Here is a 12,594-nt window from a genome sequence, read left to right as displayed (position 1 = left end):
AGCTCTGGGGGCTTTGCCTTCTTGACCGGTCTAGTTTCGCCCAACTACATGTACGCTCGTATCGACGGAGCATTGCACTTGGCTGAAGAATGCAAAAACGCAAGCACTCTGGTCCCTAGGGCGTTGATTAGCACACAGCTTATTGGGTTCGCTTCCTCATTCACGTTTATTGTTGCCATGCTATACTGCACCAATGATTTGAACGCTGTGGTGTCATCCGCTACCGGGTATGTCCAATCTTTCATTTCACTAGCTATAAGCTTATATTCTTCCTCTAATAATCATCAAGGGTACCTAGTTACGAGATGTGGTACCAAGCCACACGGTCGGGTGGAGCCGCTACGGTATTCGTTGTTCTACTTTGCTGTGCCGCCGTATTCGCCCTCATCGGTGCTCAGCAAACTGCCTCCCGCCTAAATTGGTCGCTCTCTAGAGACCGTGCTATCATCGGCAGCTAGTGGCCAATTCAAAATCACCCAAAGTTTGAAGTACCCATGTGGGACTCATCTTCAATTTTGGTTATGTACATCATCGGATGAATCTACCTGGGCTCTTCATCTGCCTTCAACGCCTTTATTGGCACAGGTCTAGTGCTTCAACACATCTCATACGCTATCCCTGCTGCGCTTCTCATATCTCGCAAGCGTTCTGAGATGTGGTTACCTCGAGATGGAGCGTTCCGAATCCCTTCCTTGGCTGGGTGGACTGTGAATGCCATTGCTATCGGGTTTTCTATGTTGATTCTGATCTTCTATAACTTTCCAATTTTTCTGCCATTGACTGGCAAAAATATGAGTAAGTTTTGTGGATCCTCAGTCTGTTCATGGAAAATTAGCTGATCAGATTACTCAGTGCGTAGATTACACGTCGGCTGTCCTCATGGTGATGACAATATTTTCAGGGATAAATTGTGCTGTTTATGCTCGGAAAAGGTACAACGGTCCTCGGCTACGATCAAGCGATGAAGAGTAATGGTGATGTATACATAAAGTCCAACTTAAAGACCTTCTTTTTGAAAACCTGGATCTTTTTCCAATTAGAGGCAATTAGGCTGCGACTAGTCGCCTAAAATGGCAGTGCTTCGTCCACCAATCGCTCTTACGGTAAATGCCCCGCCCAAACCAAAAATGCTCCACAGCAAGCAACCCACCTCTGCTATCACGTCTTTCCTCCAGCGATATCTCCTAAGCCGTCTTATGTGATCTTCTCACGGTATCCCAGATGTCTGCTCCTGGTGGCAAGAACAAGGGTGCGTCTCTCACCTATTCATCCCCGTAAAACGTCCTAACCACATTTCACCTCACTCAAGGCTGCTTCCAATGTTCCAAGCGCCGTATCACCTGTGACAATACACTGCCAACGTGCAAAAAGTGTCAAAAGAAAGGCATGCAATGTTCTGGTCCGAGTCGGATTCGATTTTCTACGGGTGTCACCCAACGAGGTCGACCCATTGCCAGGGCCAGCGCTTCAAGGCCCTGAACAGGCTACGCCGCTTATACCGTGTACAATCAGGTGGAAGAACGACCAGCCAGTGCGTTCCAGACGAAAATCTACAAAACGCGCAGCGCAAGCAAATGCGACTGGTTCAAGCACGCGTGTAGCAGCAGACATCCCTACATCGCGGAACCAGGGCGCGATACCCGCTGAAATATTTGACCCGCATCAAGATGACTCCAAGGACATCGATCAGTATTTCGATCGCCCTTCGAATCGGGCACTTCTCCCTGCGACTGGGTCAATTAGCCCGTGGCTTGCTCTTCTGGATTCTCACAACGGCATGCTTATGTCGCATTGTGAGTTATTTCCAAGCCGATCAGGGTGTACTTTTCTGCTAACAAGCAGCAAATGCAGAGCAAGTCGCTCCTGTACTGGTTGTCCTAGACCAAGTCTCTCATGGTTATCGCGACGTTTTACTGCCCCTAGCATGTGAGGATGGACTCGTGCAGCGCGCCGTCAGCGTAGTAGCAACGCAGCATTTGGCCTTGTACAGCCCTTTTTACCAATCTATTGCGGATCGAGGCCGAGCTGTATTGATATCTCGATTGGGCCAAGACTCAACATCTCCAGATCGTGTGTTCACTACCTCCACATGGGCAACTCGGATCATTCTGCTCGTTGGAGAGACTATCACAGGCAGCTCAGAATACGGCCACCTTCTACAGACACTGATGTAATTGGCTCAGAATGTGGGTCAAATTGCACCCTTTTTAACCCATAATTTTCTCACTCAGCAAACCCATATGTAAGTCTCCCTACGTCCACTCCTTAAACATGCCTGACTGTGGTCTTATGTTTGAATCTCTTGGCCAACCCCTTCGAGGTGAACACCAAGGCGTGAATGCTTGCGCTTACCACTTGATCACTATCTCGACGGGGCCTACTATGACCTCCCTCCTGACTCTGAACACAACAAAATCCTCCATCTCTTGAGAATGGCTTTCATCATAGCTTCTCAAATTTATCTTGGGCGAGTGACATCTGATGAAGACCAGTGGCAACTTCTAGGGTGTCTTAGGCAGTTAGTTTCTCAGATCGACCCGGACCAGATGGGAGCACATGTGCTTGTATGGGTCTGCTTTATTGCGGCAGCAGATAGTACGGGCCAGGAGCATCGGCGGTTCTTCGTTGATGGAATGAACTTTATCTTTGCCAAGACAAAATTCCAGAATATCTCTCCAGGTGTGCAGGCACTTCCTGCGATCTGGTCCCAACAAGGCTCGTCGCGATGGACGAATAGTCTTATACGACTGGCCCCTATCTTAGTTATGTGAATAAACCACAGCGATAGCTGAGTGGCTACTGGAACCTACACTTCGGCCCAATCATGATGTTCACGAATGCAACGATTCCCTGTTCAGTCAATGATTCTAATTGCTCTGGAGGCGACGTAATTTTCAAGTCCAGTATCAGTAGAACCGACTGAAAATCCCGGCTCCAGTGAAATTGAAATCAATGGTATCTAAGCACAACTTGTTCTATTGACCGCTATTAATATGTTTCTAGGATATTATTGTTGGATGGGAAGGTTTCTCCTTGTATAGACTGCTCTATCAGGATCACGTGTATCAACCTCTTGAATCAATTATATGAAAAGCAAGCCTTAGTACTATAGCAGCCATTACCGACGAGTGTAGAGGGTGCAGTACATTCTGCCGTAATCCTCACCCTTCAACTCATCTTGAAGACAATTACCTATAAGTATCTAGTAAGAAACTCATTTCTACCACCAATTCCTGCACAAGCAGTACCAATCTGGCTTCTCCGAACAGCAATATCCATCTACTCATCATCGCGGATATCGACGACCGTCTTCTTCCATTTGCGAGCTGGGACATGACGATTGAACAGAATGTCGATCTCACGGAAGGACCTGTGCTTCATCTCTGGAATCCACATCCAAGACATGGCGGTGCAGACAAAGGCGGTACCAGCCCAGATATAGCCGCTCTTGCCACCCAGATCCCACTTATCAGTGTTTAACATGTAGCTGGCAAGGAAGATACAAGGAATATTGACCAAGTAGTAGGCACCTCGTCCAATACCGGTTGTCAATGGCCTGAGACGAACGGAAGATGTCTCACCGATGATGACCCATGAGGCGGGGGCGGGTCCCAAGCAGAACAGGACGGAGACGATCAAGCCAAGTGATGCTTGTGCATTGTTAGCCGCCTTACTATCGCCAACTGAAGCCGCAATACCGAGCGCGATCAAGAATACACAGTTGATGGCCTGACCATAGACATAGATGGTGCGTCGGCCAAGGTATGTGGTGAGGACCCAAGAGAGCATGACCATGATCCACTGGAGGGCAGAAGTGATGAGACCAAGTGCAAATGCTGTGTTGTCTGCCATGCCGGCCTCTGAGCTGGTGTTAGTCTGCTATGAGGTTACAGGACATGGATCGACTCACGTTTGAAAAAGTAAACCGCTTGGTTAGCAATCAGGTTACCCGTCAGATTCTGAGATGCGTACACACCGCACACAATCAATGTACGGTAGCGATCGGTACCCTTCCACAGTTCAACGAGACTGGGCTTCTTCTCAGTCTTCTCGAGTTCGATCGTGCGACGCATCATCGCGACTGCGTCAGCGGGATTTTCATTTGCACTCGCGCGTCCAAGGCGTTTGACAGCCTTCTCTGCCTCGGCCAGTCGGCCCTTTCGTACGAGCCACCAGGGTGATTCAGGCGCAAGGAATAGAAGAATAGCAATGGGAGTAGGAAACATCCACTGGATTGCAATGGGAACTCTGGCATGACTGTTAGTACCGTGCTCCTCGATGGCATCTATGGGAGCGGACGAACCTGTACGCTGACGAATCATTTTTGGATTGGTAGTGGTAAGTGATACCACCGACTATGATCGACCCAATCGCCCAGAACATCTGCAACATCTGCGTCGCTGGAGCTCTCAATCTCATTGGCACAATTTCGGCACAGTAGGCGGGTGCATTGGCGATAAAAATGCCCCACGGGATGCCCTCCAGAATCTGAGCCGCGAAAAACATCCCCTGGCTGTTGCCGAAATAGAAGATGAAGATGAAGGCATTCAAGGCCATCAGACCGCCAATGGTTGCCCATCGATATCCAATCCAGCTAGTGATGGGACCTGCAACGAATACACCGATGAATGCACCGAGTGGCCCGCTACACTGGAATGCTGACTGCCAGGAAGCTTCGATAATTTTTCCGCCTGTTATTGGGCTTTTCACACCGAAATCGTCGATAAATTTAGCTGTGGCTATGAACTGTCCCATTAGGAAAACACAGTATGACTCCATGATCTATCGCAACGTTAGAGAAGTGATCTGCCTACCATGGGCAAGAACTCACAATGGTGGATGACATCACAAATGCCCACCAGCTGGCAGCGGGATATGCCTTAATAGCTTCGAGCACAGTCATATTATGTTCGACCGTCTCGGCGTCGATGGCGCCCGCTCTGTTGTAGTCGACCTTCTCGCCGACATCGTAAAGAGGTCCACCAGCGGAGGTGGACTGCGCCTCGATCTCCTCGGCTGAGGTCTGCTTCTCTGTGAGGTCGCTATTCATGTTGACGACTTCTAAGAGAAAGGGGTGAATGAAAAATTGGCAGGCACGAATGGGGGTTGCCAGATCTTTATACTTGTAATAACGCGCTCGTGATGGTGGCCCCGATCTTAGCTCGATTGAGTGAAGCTTGCTCGGACCTTGACCTCCTCGACCCAACATCCCCATTCATTACATTTATTTTCCCGGGCACTACAGTAGCAGCTTTACTTGATTTTGGTTGGCTCTTGTCGAGCGAAATAATCTGATAGGTACTAGTCGGGAAAGAAATGTACTGGTTCCTTTGCGGGGGGTTTTGCGGGGTCAGCTGAAGGGGCAATTTAGTGGTACAACATGATGGTGGTGTGGGTCTAGATGTGGCGTTCCATTCGCCGGAGAATATCCTACTTGGGTCGTAAGCCCAGAATCCTCCCTCCTTCAATTAGTGCGAGCCCAAGTTTTTTCTTGTTGTGCACTCTAAAAATGCGACTCTCCTGACTCCCTGTCAGCATGGTTGAATACTGTCGAGCCTATCAAAATGAGCGAATAAATTTAACCGAGGAGCTGGGAGAGGATAAGTGGTAATTATTACTTAGCGCTGTGCTTGACTTCGGGTATCAAGTCAGCAAACGTGACCGATTAAGAATTTTTTCGAACGCTGGCCCCCGAATATGAGGTCGGATGCTCATGATGCTTGATCTCTCTATCTCTACAGAATACCACGCTCAGTGGGGTGGCAATTGGACGTGCAGATTTAAGATCAATATAATCGCCCCTAAAGAACATGACAAGTCCTAGAGTCGGACACGGCTCGGTTTCATCTCATCCGTGGGCTATGGGCTCGGCCAGTTTTACCCCGGACGATTACTACCCCGCACCATGACCCCGGACGGGTCCTGAATCTCCTCCAATGGAGAAAAGGAGATGGCGTTTTGCGACGGAGGTAGAGTCCTGCGTGTGATTTGCCAGGTTTGGAAAACTATTTCATTTCCACTCGAGCTCCAATGTCTTCTCGCGAATACATGGTGTATACGTCAGCTACTTGTGACCGCAATAGATGTCACCCTCTCTGGCCCTGAGTGGTGACCAAGACGCATCCTTGCTGGCAATGTTGAGAGATCGAAGGCCAAAGTAAGAAAGAATTCCATGATGCACTGCCTCCTGCCTATTTACAATTCCCCGATCCACCGTCGACGGTGCTTTTAATTTTAGTTCCTAGGGACAGAAGAGCAGATCTTCAACCAGCACTACGTGCAATGTGCCTTGATCATGATTGAAATTATATCTCCGTCTCTATTTCATCGAACAGAACTTCCATATCCCCCTTCACTTGCTCGCGAATGTTGCTCCCCCGTCAAAGTTTCAGTTGTTCCAGTCACAAAATACAGCCACAACGCCCTCTCATACCTTTCCAAACGTCTGACTTGAAACGTCAGTAACATCTACTGTCCGGCATGTCGTCGATCAACGAGGTTTTCTCCTGATCCAGCTGCATGTTGGTGATCTGATGCTGCTGGTTGGTTATTTCCAAATGCTGGTTGTTAGCGTGCTTTGTGACAGAGGCATCTCACGGGTATTGGTAGAGGCTAATTAACACAGCGGCCTGTGAACCTAGCTATATTTTCTCTTGGTTGAATTATTCAAGCTCCTGCAGTATTACCTCGAGAGAATCTGCTGACGTGTAGTGGTTTTGGCTGAGTGGGTTCTTTCCCTTGTGTGTCTGTGCACCTTAGTGTGACGGTTTACTTAGCGAACCTCGGCGCATCTCACCTACGTATGGGCTCCCCTGTCCAGCAGGAGGCTCTGATAGTATATTAACACCCAGAGTCTGATCGGTCAATGTATCCTGCTCCTGCTCGTGAACGTCCTTGGGGCTGGATTCGACAAACCGAGATTCTGCAATGCGGTCGATTGTAAATGAAAGCCAATGTCGAGCCTGGCATAGGAACATTACTTCTTTGCGAGGTCCCCTTTGATACTTTGGGACTAAGTCCACAAGAAATAGTTAAAAGCCAGAAAATGCTTTCGGTGCTGTTGTTTCATCGCACGGTCTAACGCACTTCGCACGCTAATACTCAAATTTTGGCGTGAGCAGCCCATCGGTATCAAACCTACTTCACTTGGTCCTGATCTTTTTGGTGGTATCGATATATATCGGTTGCGTTTAATCAACTTTTAATCTATCTGAATCTGATCTGACAAGCAACAGTATATGCTACGGCTGTGGTAAAGTCTGATTCATCTCCTGCGGTTGAAGGGGGAGCGTCTAACCGCTCTGTAGCTGAATAAATGCTTGATCAAGCTATCTAGTAGCAGGGCTGCCTTGAGATGATATAATCAGGGCAACTGAGTATCGGAGACTACATCAGGTTGCCATGGAGCCACTTCGACGGACTTTCTGCGCAGAAAGGCTCGTAATAAGGAGCCATTATTAATCAGTAAGATCCATAAATGAACTAACTCACCTTCTGGGTAGAGCTCAGAGGATTATGAGTACGAGAAGATTTCTTTCTCTGCCCTCAGCATCATACAGTGTCACAGTGTCTTCGACATTTTGAGCACCTAAGTCTATTTTCCGGATAATTCAATCTACTTCAGCGTAAATACTTTTGTTCGTGATCTATATTAGACTGATTATTTATACAGACAGCCAGCGCGTGGTGTTAGGGCCGTGAATGAGATATTAAGAAATAAATAATATTGGGTGAAATAACTGAGATAGAACAAAAACCAGTCAACAAATACTTCGAGAAACTAATCCTCTTTCGCATTCACGCAAAGTGTGTGGGAAAACCTGTTAAGGGATAAAAACCACGACCAAAGGGATTTGATATCTCAAATGCTTAGACCACACACATATTTCACTTTGAAATCTTTCAGAATTGAAGTGCCACTGGCCCGTGACGATTCAAGTGGATATCACAGTAAGCCGGTCTAGCAAAGGAACGTGCAGATAACACACTGTTTGATACGGGTAGTCTATGTTAGCTATCCACCAACACTCATCACGAATAGATGCCAGATTTGAAGGGTTGCTTACGTCGAAGATTCCGTCATCACAGAAGTGGCCGTTGGTACAGCAATTACCGTCAGATGCAGGAGAATGTGGCGCAGGGAAGACGGTGGTTGCTGAGCAAAATTGGGTGCTGTTTTTCTAGAATTTACGATATATACGTTAACTTCATGACCAAATTGCTCACACAGGAGACGACTGGTATCTGCGGACTTACCAGAATCTGGAGGGCACTCAGCGTGTCGATAGTGATTTTTGTGTCACCCTGCTGTGTCTGTATGGTTCCAGGTGTCATCTCTGTTGTTGCCGCAGCAAGGCTTGCAAGTGAAATAATGGCAGTAAGGAACTTCATTTTGAAGAAAATAAGTTATGATGCTGAGTGACAATTGATGTCTGAATTCTGATGCTTGAGCGGTTTAAGACATGAACAAAGCAGGGAGGTTTCGAGCTTTATATATTATTTCAAAGGAGCTAAATTAATAGGTACGAGACAAATATCTTATTGTGTCCCACTTGGTTAATATGGGGTCGAATGTAGCATTCCCCACAATATCGTTTTAAGTCTCATTCCACAGTCAAGCAATCCCCGGATTCTGACGCTTTGATGTATAGATTGCTTAGAAATGCTATCATGGATTAGCCTTTGCCGCCTTATTGTCTTTTATTCAGTCAAGTTCAAAGGGTCAATAGAGCAGAATTTAGAATAACCACGTCAATCAAGATTACATAAATTAAAAAAAAAGTTTGCTTATGACAGGGCTGTGCATCAACAATCTAGAGTCACATGAACAAAATTTCTGAATAATATATGGACTAAACTTGGTGTGACATCTAGGAGCAAGGTATTTCAGTCCAGCTCCTTCTCCCCTTCATTGATAAGAAATCGTTTGGTCAAAACTCAAATATAATACAATTCACCTTAACTACTAGGACCCAGGCAGGTAGTCAGTATTTATTACTGGAATGCAATGATGACCTCGGATAAGATTGCCGGCCTCTTAAAAAAGTAACAGATACATATATAGTAGAAGGTATTTAGAAATCCTTTGATCAAAATTAAGCCATAATTCAATTCACCTTAAGTACTAGGAGCTAGGCATGTAGTCAAATATTCGTTACCGGAATTAATTAAGAAATTTGGTTGTAGATCCACTGTAAAATTGGTTCACATCGAACAAGAATAATTCTTCGGGGTGGATACGTATTTTCTCCATGCGCTTCTTGTAAAGAAGCTAATTGGCAAAGATATTCCGCGGTGGAATTTCAGTCTGTAGGAAAATTTATTGGCGGGATTCGGGAATTATCCTAACAACTCCTTTAGGTGCCACGAAAGCTGTGGCCTGCAGGAAAGGGAATGCAATGAATATAACGTATACATGGGCTTAACTAATATTTTTCTGCCTGACCTGCTCCGGCTACATTTCTGCAGCAATTCTTCTTACTTGTACTGAGTTTGTGGTGGCCCGAGACGCATGGAAAACGTCACTTGCGTTGTTAATGTATAGAATCAACACCCAATGCCTCCTTAATATGCCAATCTTCATAGCTATTAACAATGGTTTCTTACAGTGTCCAACTCGCTATGATCCCAGTATCAGGAAGAGAAAAGCTGGTGGAAAAGAAATGAAATGAAATGATATCCTGAAACAAGACGGTCCCGGGATATTGCGAATTATATCAAATCAAAGTATCAACCAATCAAGGTACGCTCTTGACTACACATTTATGCGCATCCGCAGATCTCATGCCCTGAACTTGTTTTGAAGCCACCGAAGCCACTCTAGAAATGAGGCGACGGGTTAGCGTTTGGGGTAAGACCAACTGTTTGCATCGCGAAGTCCAGAGCCTTGAACATGTTCATGATCAAGTCACCAAAGCCGTATGTAAGCGACTTTATGAGGAGTTTCTATGCAACCAAGCCTAGTAACTTGAGTATTTACGAACCTTCCTGTTATATCTAGACGCCACAGGGGATGTGATAAATCATGAGGATAAGCTCTTTATCCATTCTCTAGCCGGCTAATAGCTTCCGATAGTCGAAAAGATCTTGACGGCAAGGTTTCACTAACTTACTAATAGCCTTTCAGAGGGGTTTAAGGAATGCAGGAACAAAAATATATAGTCTTTGTGGACGGATGTTGATATCCGCAGCTTAAGAATTCAATGTGGCGCATTAGGGTTTTGCTCTTGATTGCGGAGAAAAAGGTGGGGAACGATGTCACGGACCGAGTCCTGACATGCCTCAACTGATCGGTATTCTACTTGCCATTTGGATCACATTGATATGCAACAGTCAAGTGTCATCTCTCAACTGGTGAGTATAGAAAGAATTGACCGTATACAAGGAATTGACTACAGCTGGATTCGGACTCGGTATCTATGGTTAACTGTTTAGAAAGGATTTTAGAGAGACAGGGATTCGAACGTCAGACCTTGCACCAAATAACGGTGCGGATCACATGACTCATTCGAGGACCCACCCCCCGCATTTGTGTTTACTTGTCCCACCTGTCTTTAGCTTTCTCTCTCTCTCTCTCTCTCTCTCTCTCTCTCCTTAGCGTTTAAGTTCTCAATACATGGACACTTTCTTGGGTCCTTTCTCTTCCATGTAACTGTACTTGTTGTGATATAAGGCTGGTGCAGATCAGGAACCAAGCCGAACCACCGGAATTAATCCCGAAGTATGTATACGAAGAACCAAGTTGATTTCCAATCAACTTGATCTTCTCGTTGTATATAAAGCCTTATTCTTCCCTCTCAAATAAAAAAAACAAGACAATTCACACCTCTGAACTACAACAGGTTATGAGCCCGGAAGCAAAATCTCGGGTGCCATCTCTACTCATCCGAAAATTATCTTAACCATCGTGATTATATATCTACCCCGCTTTCGCAGTCATCACTATGTCTGCTCTGGTTCACGACTCTCCGGACCGAGCCGTCACGGCCATCGAGCCTCTGACAGGAAGCGATAATTACGCAACCTGGAAACGTCTTATGACCTCCTACCTCAAAGCCAGGCAGGTCTGGGATGTTGTGTCGGGCGACCTCCAGCGTCCTGACTGCTTGTTCAAGTACGCCAAGCCTATTACGGCAGACATTCATCCTTTGGTGGAACCGCACCTCGCGGGGGCGGTGAGACAGCGCGCCATTGAGGCGCGCCTCGAAGTGGAGGTCCAGGCATTCGAGCGCCACCGTGAATGGTCGCGCCGCGAAGCTGAGGCCTACCACACCATTTTCCGGTATCTGTCCCCCCACATTAGCATTCATGTTGCGGGACTTGAGACGTCTCGCGACCTCTGGAATGAACTCGAAGAACGGTACCGGCGAATGGAACTGGCCACGTTCTGCGAGTTGTTTGCGCAGCTTCGTGAAACCACTGGCGAGCGCTGCGGCAGTGCCCGCGAATTTGTCGATCGGGTACGGTTGCTCGTACATCGATTGAATGCTATCGTGCCCGGATCCATTGGCGATCGAACGCACATTGCGATCTTACTGACGCAGATCGGACCGGAATACATTCTAGTTGTGGATGCCATTCAGAATGACAAGGATCCGGTGAATCCGACCACGATCGGAAATCGTCTGTCTAATGCTGAGCAGACGGTTCGGAGAAAAGAAGCTCCAACACCCTTGCAGGCAGCATCTGGCCCGTCTGTCAATACGGTGCAGCAGACTGCCAAGAAATGCAACTATTGTAAAAAGCGCGGCCATGTGGTCGCGCAGTGCTGGAAGAAACAGCGAGAAGGACAGTCGTCTAGGGACCATGCCCTGAAGGCTGAGAGGAGTGTTTCCGGCTCACCAAGAACTAACTTACAAAAGATACCATCAAGCCAGGTGGAAGATTGGCAGGGCCCGCCGACTTCCAAGAGACCGAGGATCAATATCGTGAGGGCGAGGGTGACGACCCTTTATACCCACGCACCGCAACCCCGGTGGATCCTGGACTCGGCCGCCACCAGCCACATCTGCTGGGACCGGAGCTGCTTCAGCAGTCTGCGGCCCCACCGCGAGATGTTGGACACGGCGGGCGATCCAGTGGAAGCCGAAGGGATTGGTACGGTGAAGCTCACGCTCCGGGGGAAGTTCAACCAGCCCCTGGTGCTGAAGAACGTGTACTTTGCGCCACGCGTCGGGATGAACCTGATCAGCGTGCCGAAGCTGTTGCGAGACCGCTACTCGGTGGTGGCGCACCCACAGAACGTCTTTGTGCAACGCCGAGGACGAACCGTGGGGACCGCCTACCACGCGGAGGAGGATCTACTGATCCTGCGGTGCCATGTGAGCAAGAGATCTCGAGAGCGAGTCCAACTGGCGAGGGCGCCGACGACCCATGACCATGCAGATTCCCTGGAACCGCAGGCGGTGGCCATGGACGTTGACGATCCTCGGGAGTCAAGTGGCGTAGAATGTACAGCGCCAACCTCTGAACTCGGTGGTGAAGCTGTGATACTCGAAGAAGATGTGTGCACAGGAGTGGACCAGGCCTCCGAAGCGTTGTGGCACGCTCGGATGGGACATCTGAACCGGGGCGACTTGAGGGTGGTCCTTCGGC

At 47.8% G+C, this 12,594-nt stretch overlaps 6 protein-coding genes across 6 annotated transcripts; 3 read left to right on the top strand and 3 right to left on the bottom strand.

Annotated features, from left to right (window-relative positions):
- Positions 1–48: 48 nt before the first annotated feature.
- N7520_010196 (uncharacterized protein) lies at positions 49–458 on the top strand (the record flags this gene model as incomplete). The annotated part of the gene is made up of 2 exons (XM_057144130.1): positions 49–227; positions 290–458. The coding sequence occupies 2 exons, from the start codon at positions 49–51 to the stop codon at positions 456–458; spliced, it is 348 nt and encodes a 115-aa protein (XP_056993418.1).
- A 612-nt stretch (positions 459–1,070) lies between these two features.
- On the top strand, positions 1,071–2,174 carry N7520_010195 (uncharacterized protein; the record flags this gene model as incomplete). Its single annotated transcript, XM_057144129.1, has 3 exons — positions 1,071–1,103; positions 1,310–1,793; positions 1,843–2,174. The coding sequence occupies 3 exons, from the start codon at positions 1,071–1,073 to the stop codon at positions 2,172–2,174; spliced, it is 849 nt and encodes a 282-aa protein (XP_056993417.1).
- Positions 2,175–2,432: 258 nt separating this feature from the next.
- Positions 2,433–2,771, top strand: N7520_010194 (uncharacterized protein; the record flags this gene model as incomplete). Its single annotated transcript, XM_057144128.1, has 1 exon — positions 2,433–2,771. One exon carries the CDS (start codon positions 2,433–2,435, stop codon positions 2,769–2,771), a length of 339 nt encoding a protein of 112 aa, XP_056993416.1.
- A 508-nt stretch (positions 2,772–3,279) lies between these two features.
- N7520_010193 (putative MFS maltose transporter) lies at positions 3,280–5,050 on the bottom strand (the record flags this gene model as incomplete). Its single annotated transcript, XM_057144127.1, has 4 exons — positions 3,280–3,860; positions 3,911–4,248; positions 4,304–4,782; positions 4,832–5,050. 4 exons carry the CDS (start codon positions 5,048–5,050, stop codon positions 3,280–3,282), a joined length of 1,617 nt encoding a protein of 538 aa, XP_056993415.1.
- Positions 5,051–6,662: 1,612 nt separating this feature from the next.
- N7520_010192 (uncharacterized protein) lies at positions 6,663–6,977 on the bottom strand (the record flags this gene model as incomplete). The annotated part of the gene is made up of 2 exons (XM_057144126.1): positions 6,663–6,746; positions 6,801–6,977. The coding sequence occupies 2 exons, from the start codon at positions 6,975–6,977 to the stop codon at positions 6,663–6,665; spliced, it is 261 nt and encodes an 86-aa protein (XP_056993414.1).
- Positions 6,978–8,062: 1,085 nt separating this feature from the next.
- N7520_010191 (uncharacterized protein) lies at positions 8,063–8,391 on the bottom strand (the record flags this gene model as incomplete). Its single annotated transcript, XM_057144125.1, has 2 exons — positions 8,063–8,155; positions 8,257–8,391. The coding sequence occupies 2 exons, from the start codon at positions 8,389–8,391 to the stop codon at positions 8,063–8,065; spliced, it is 228 nt and encodes a 75-aa protein (XP_056993413.1).
- Positions 8,392–12,594: the final 4,203 nt, after the last annotated feature.

Source organism: Penicillium odoratum (assembly GCF_028828045.1).
Source record: "Penicillium odoratum strain IBT 22623 chromosome Unknown utg000006l_segment0_segment0, whole genome shotgun sequence".
Lineage (NCBI taxonomy): Eukaryota > Fungi > Ascomycota > Eurotiomycetes > Eurotiales > Aspergillaceae > Penicillium > Penicillium odoratum.
The sequence above is the reverse complement of the archived record's forward strand: the minus strand, read 5'-3'. Positions and strand labels throughout refer to the sequence as shown.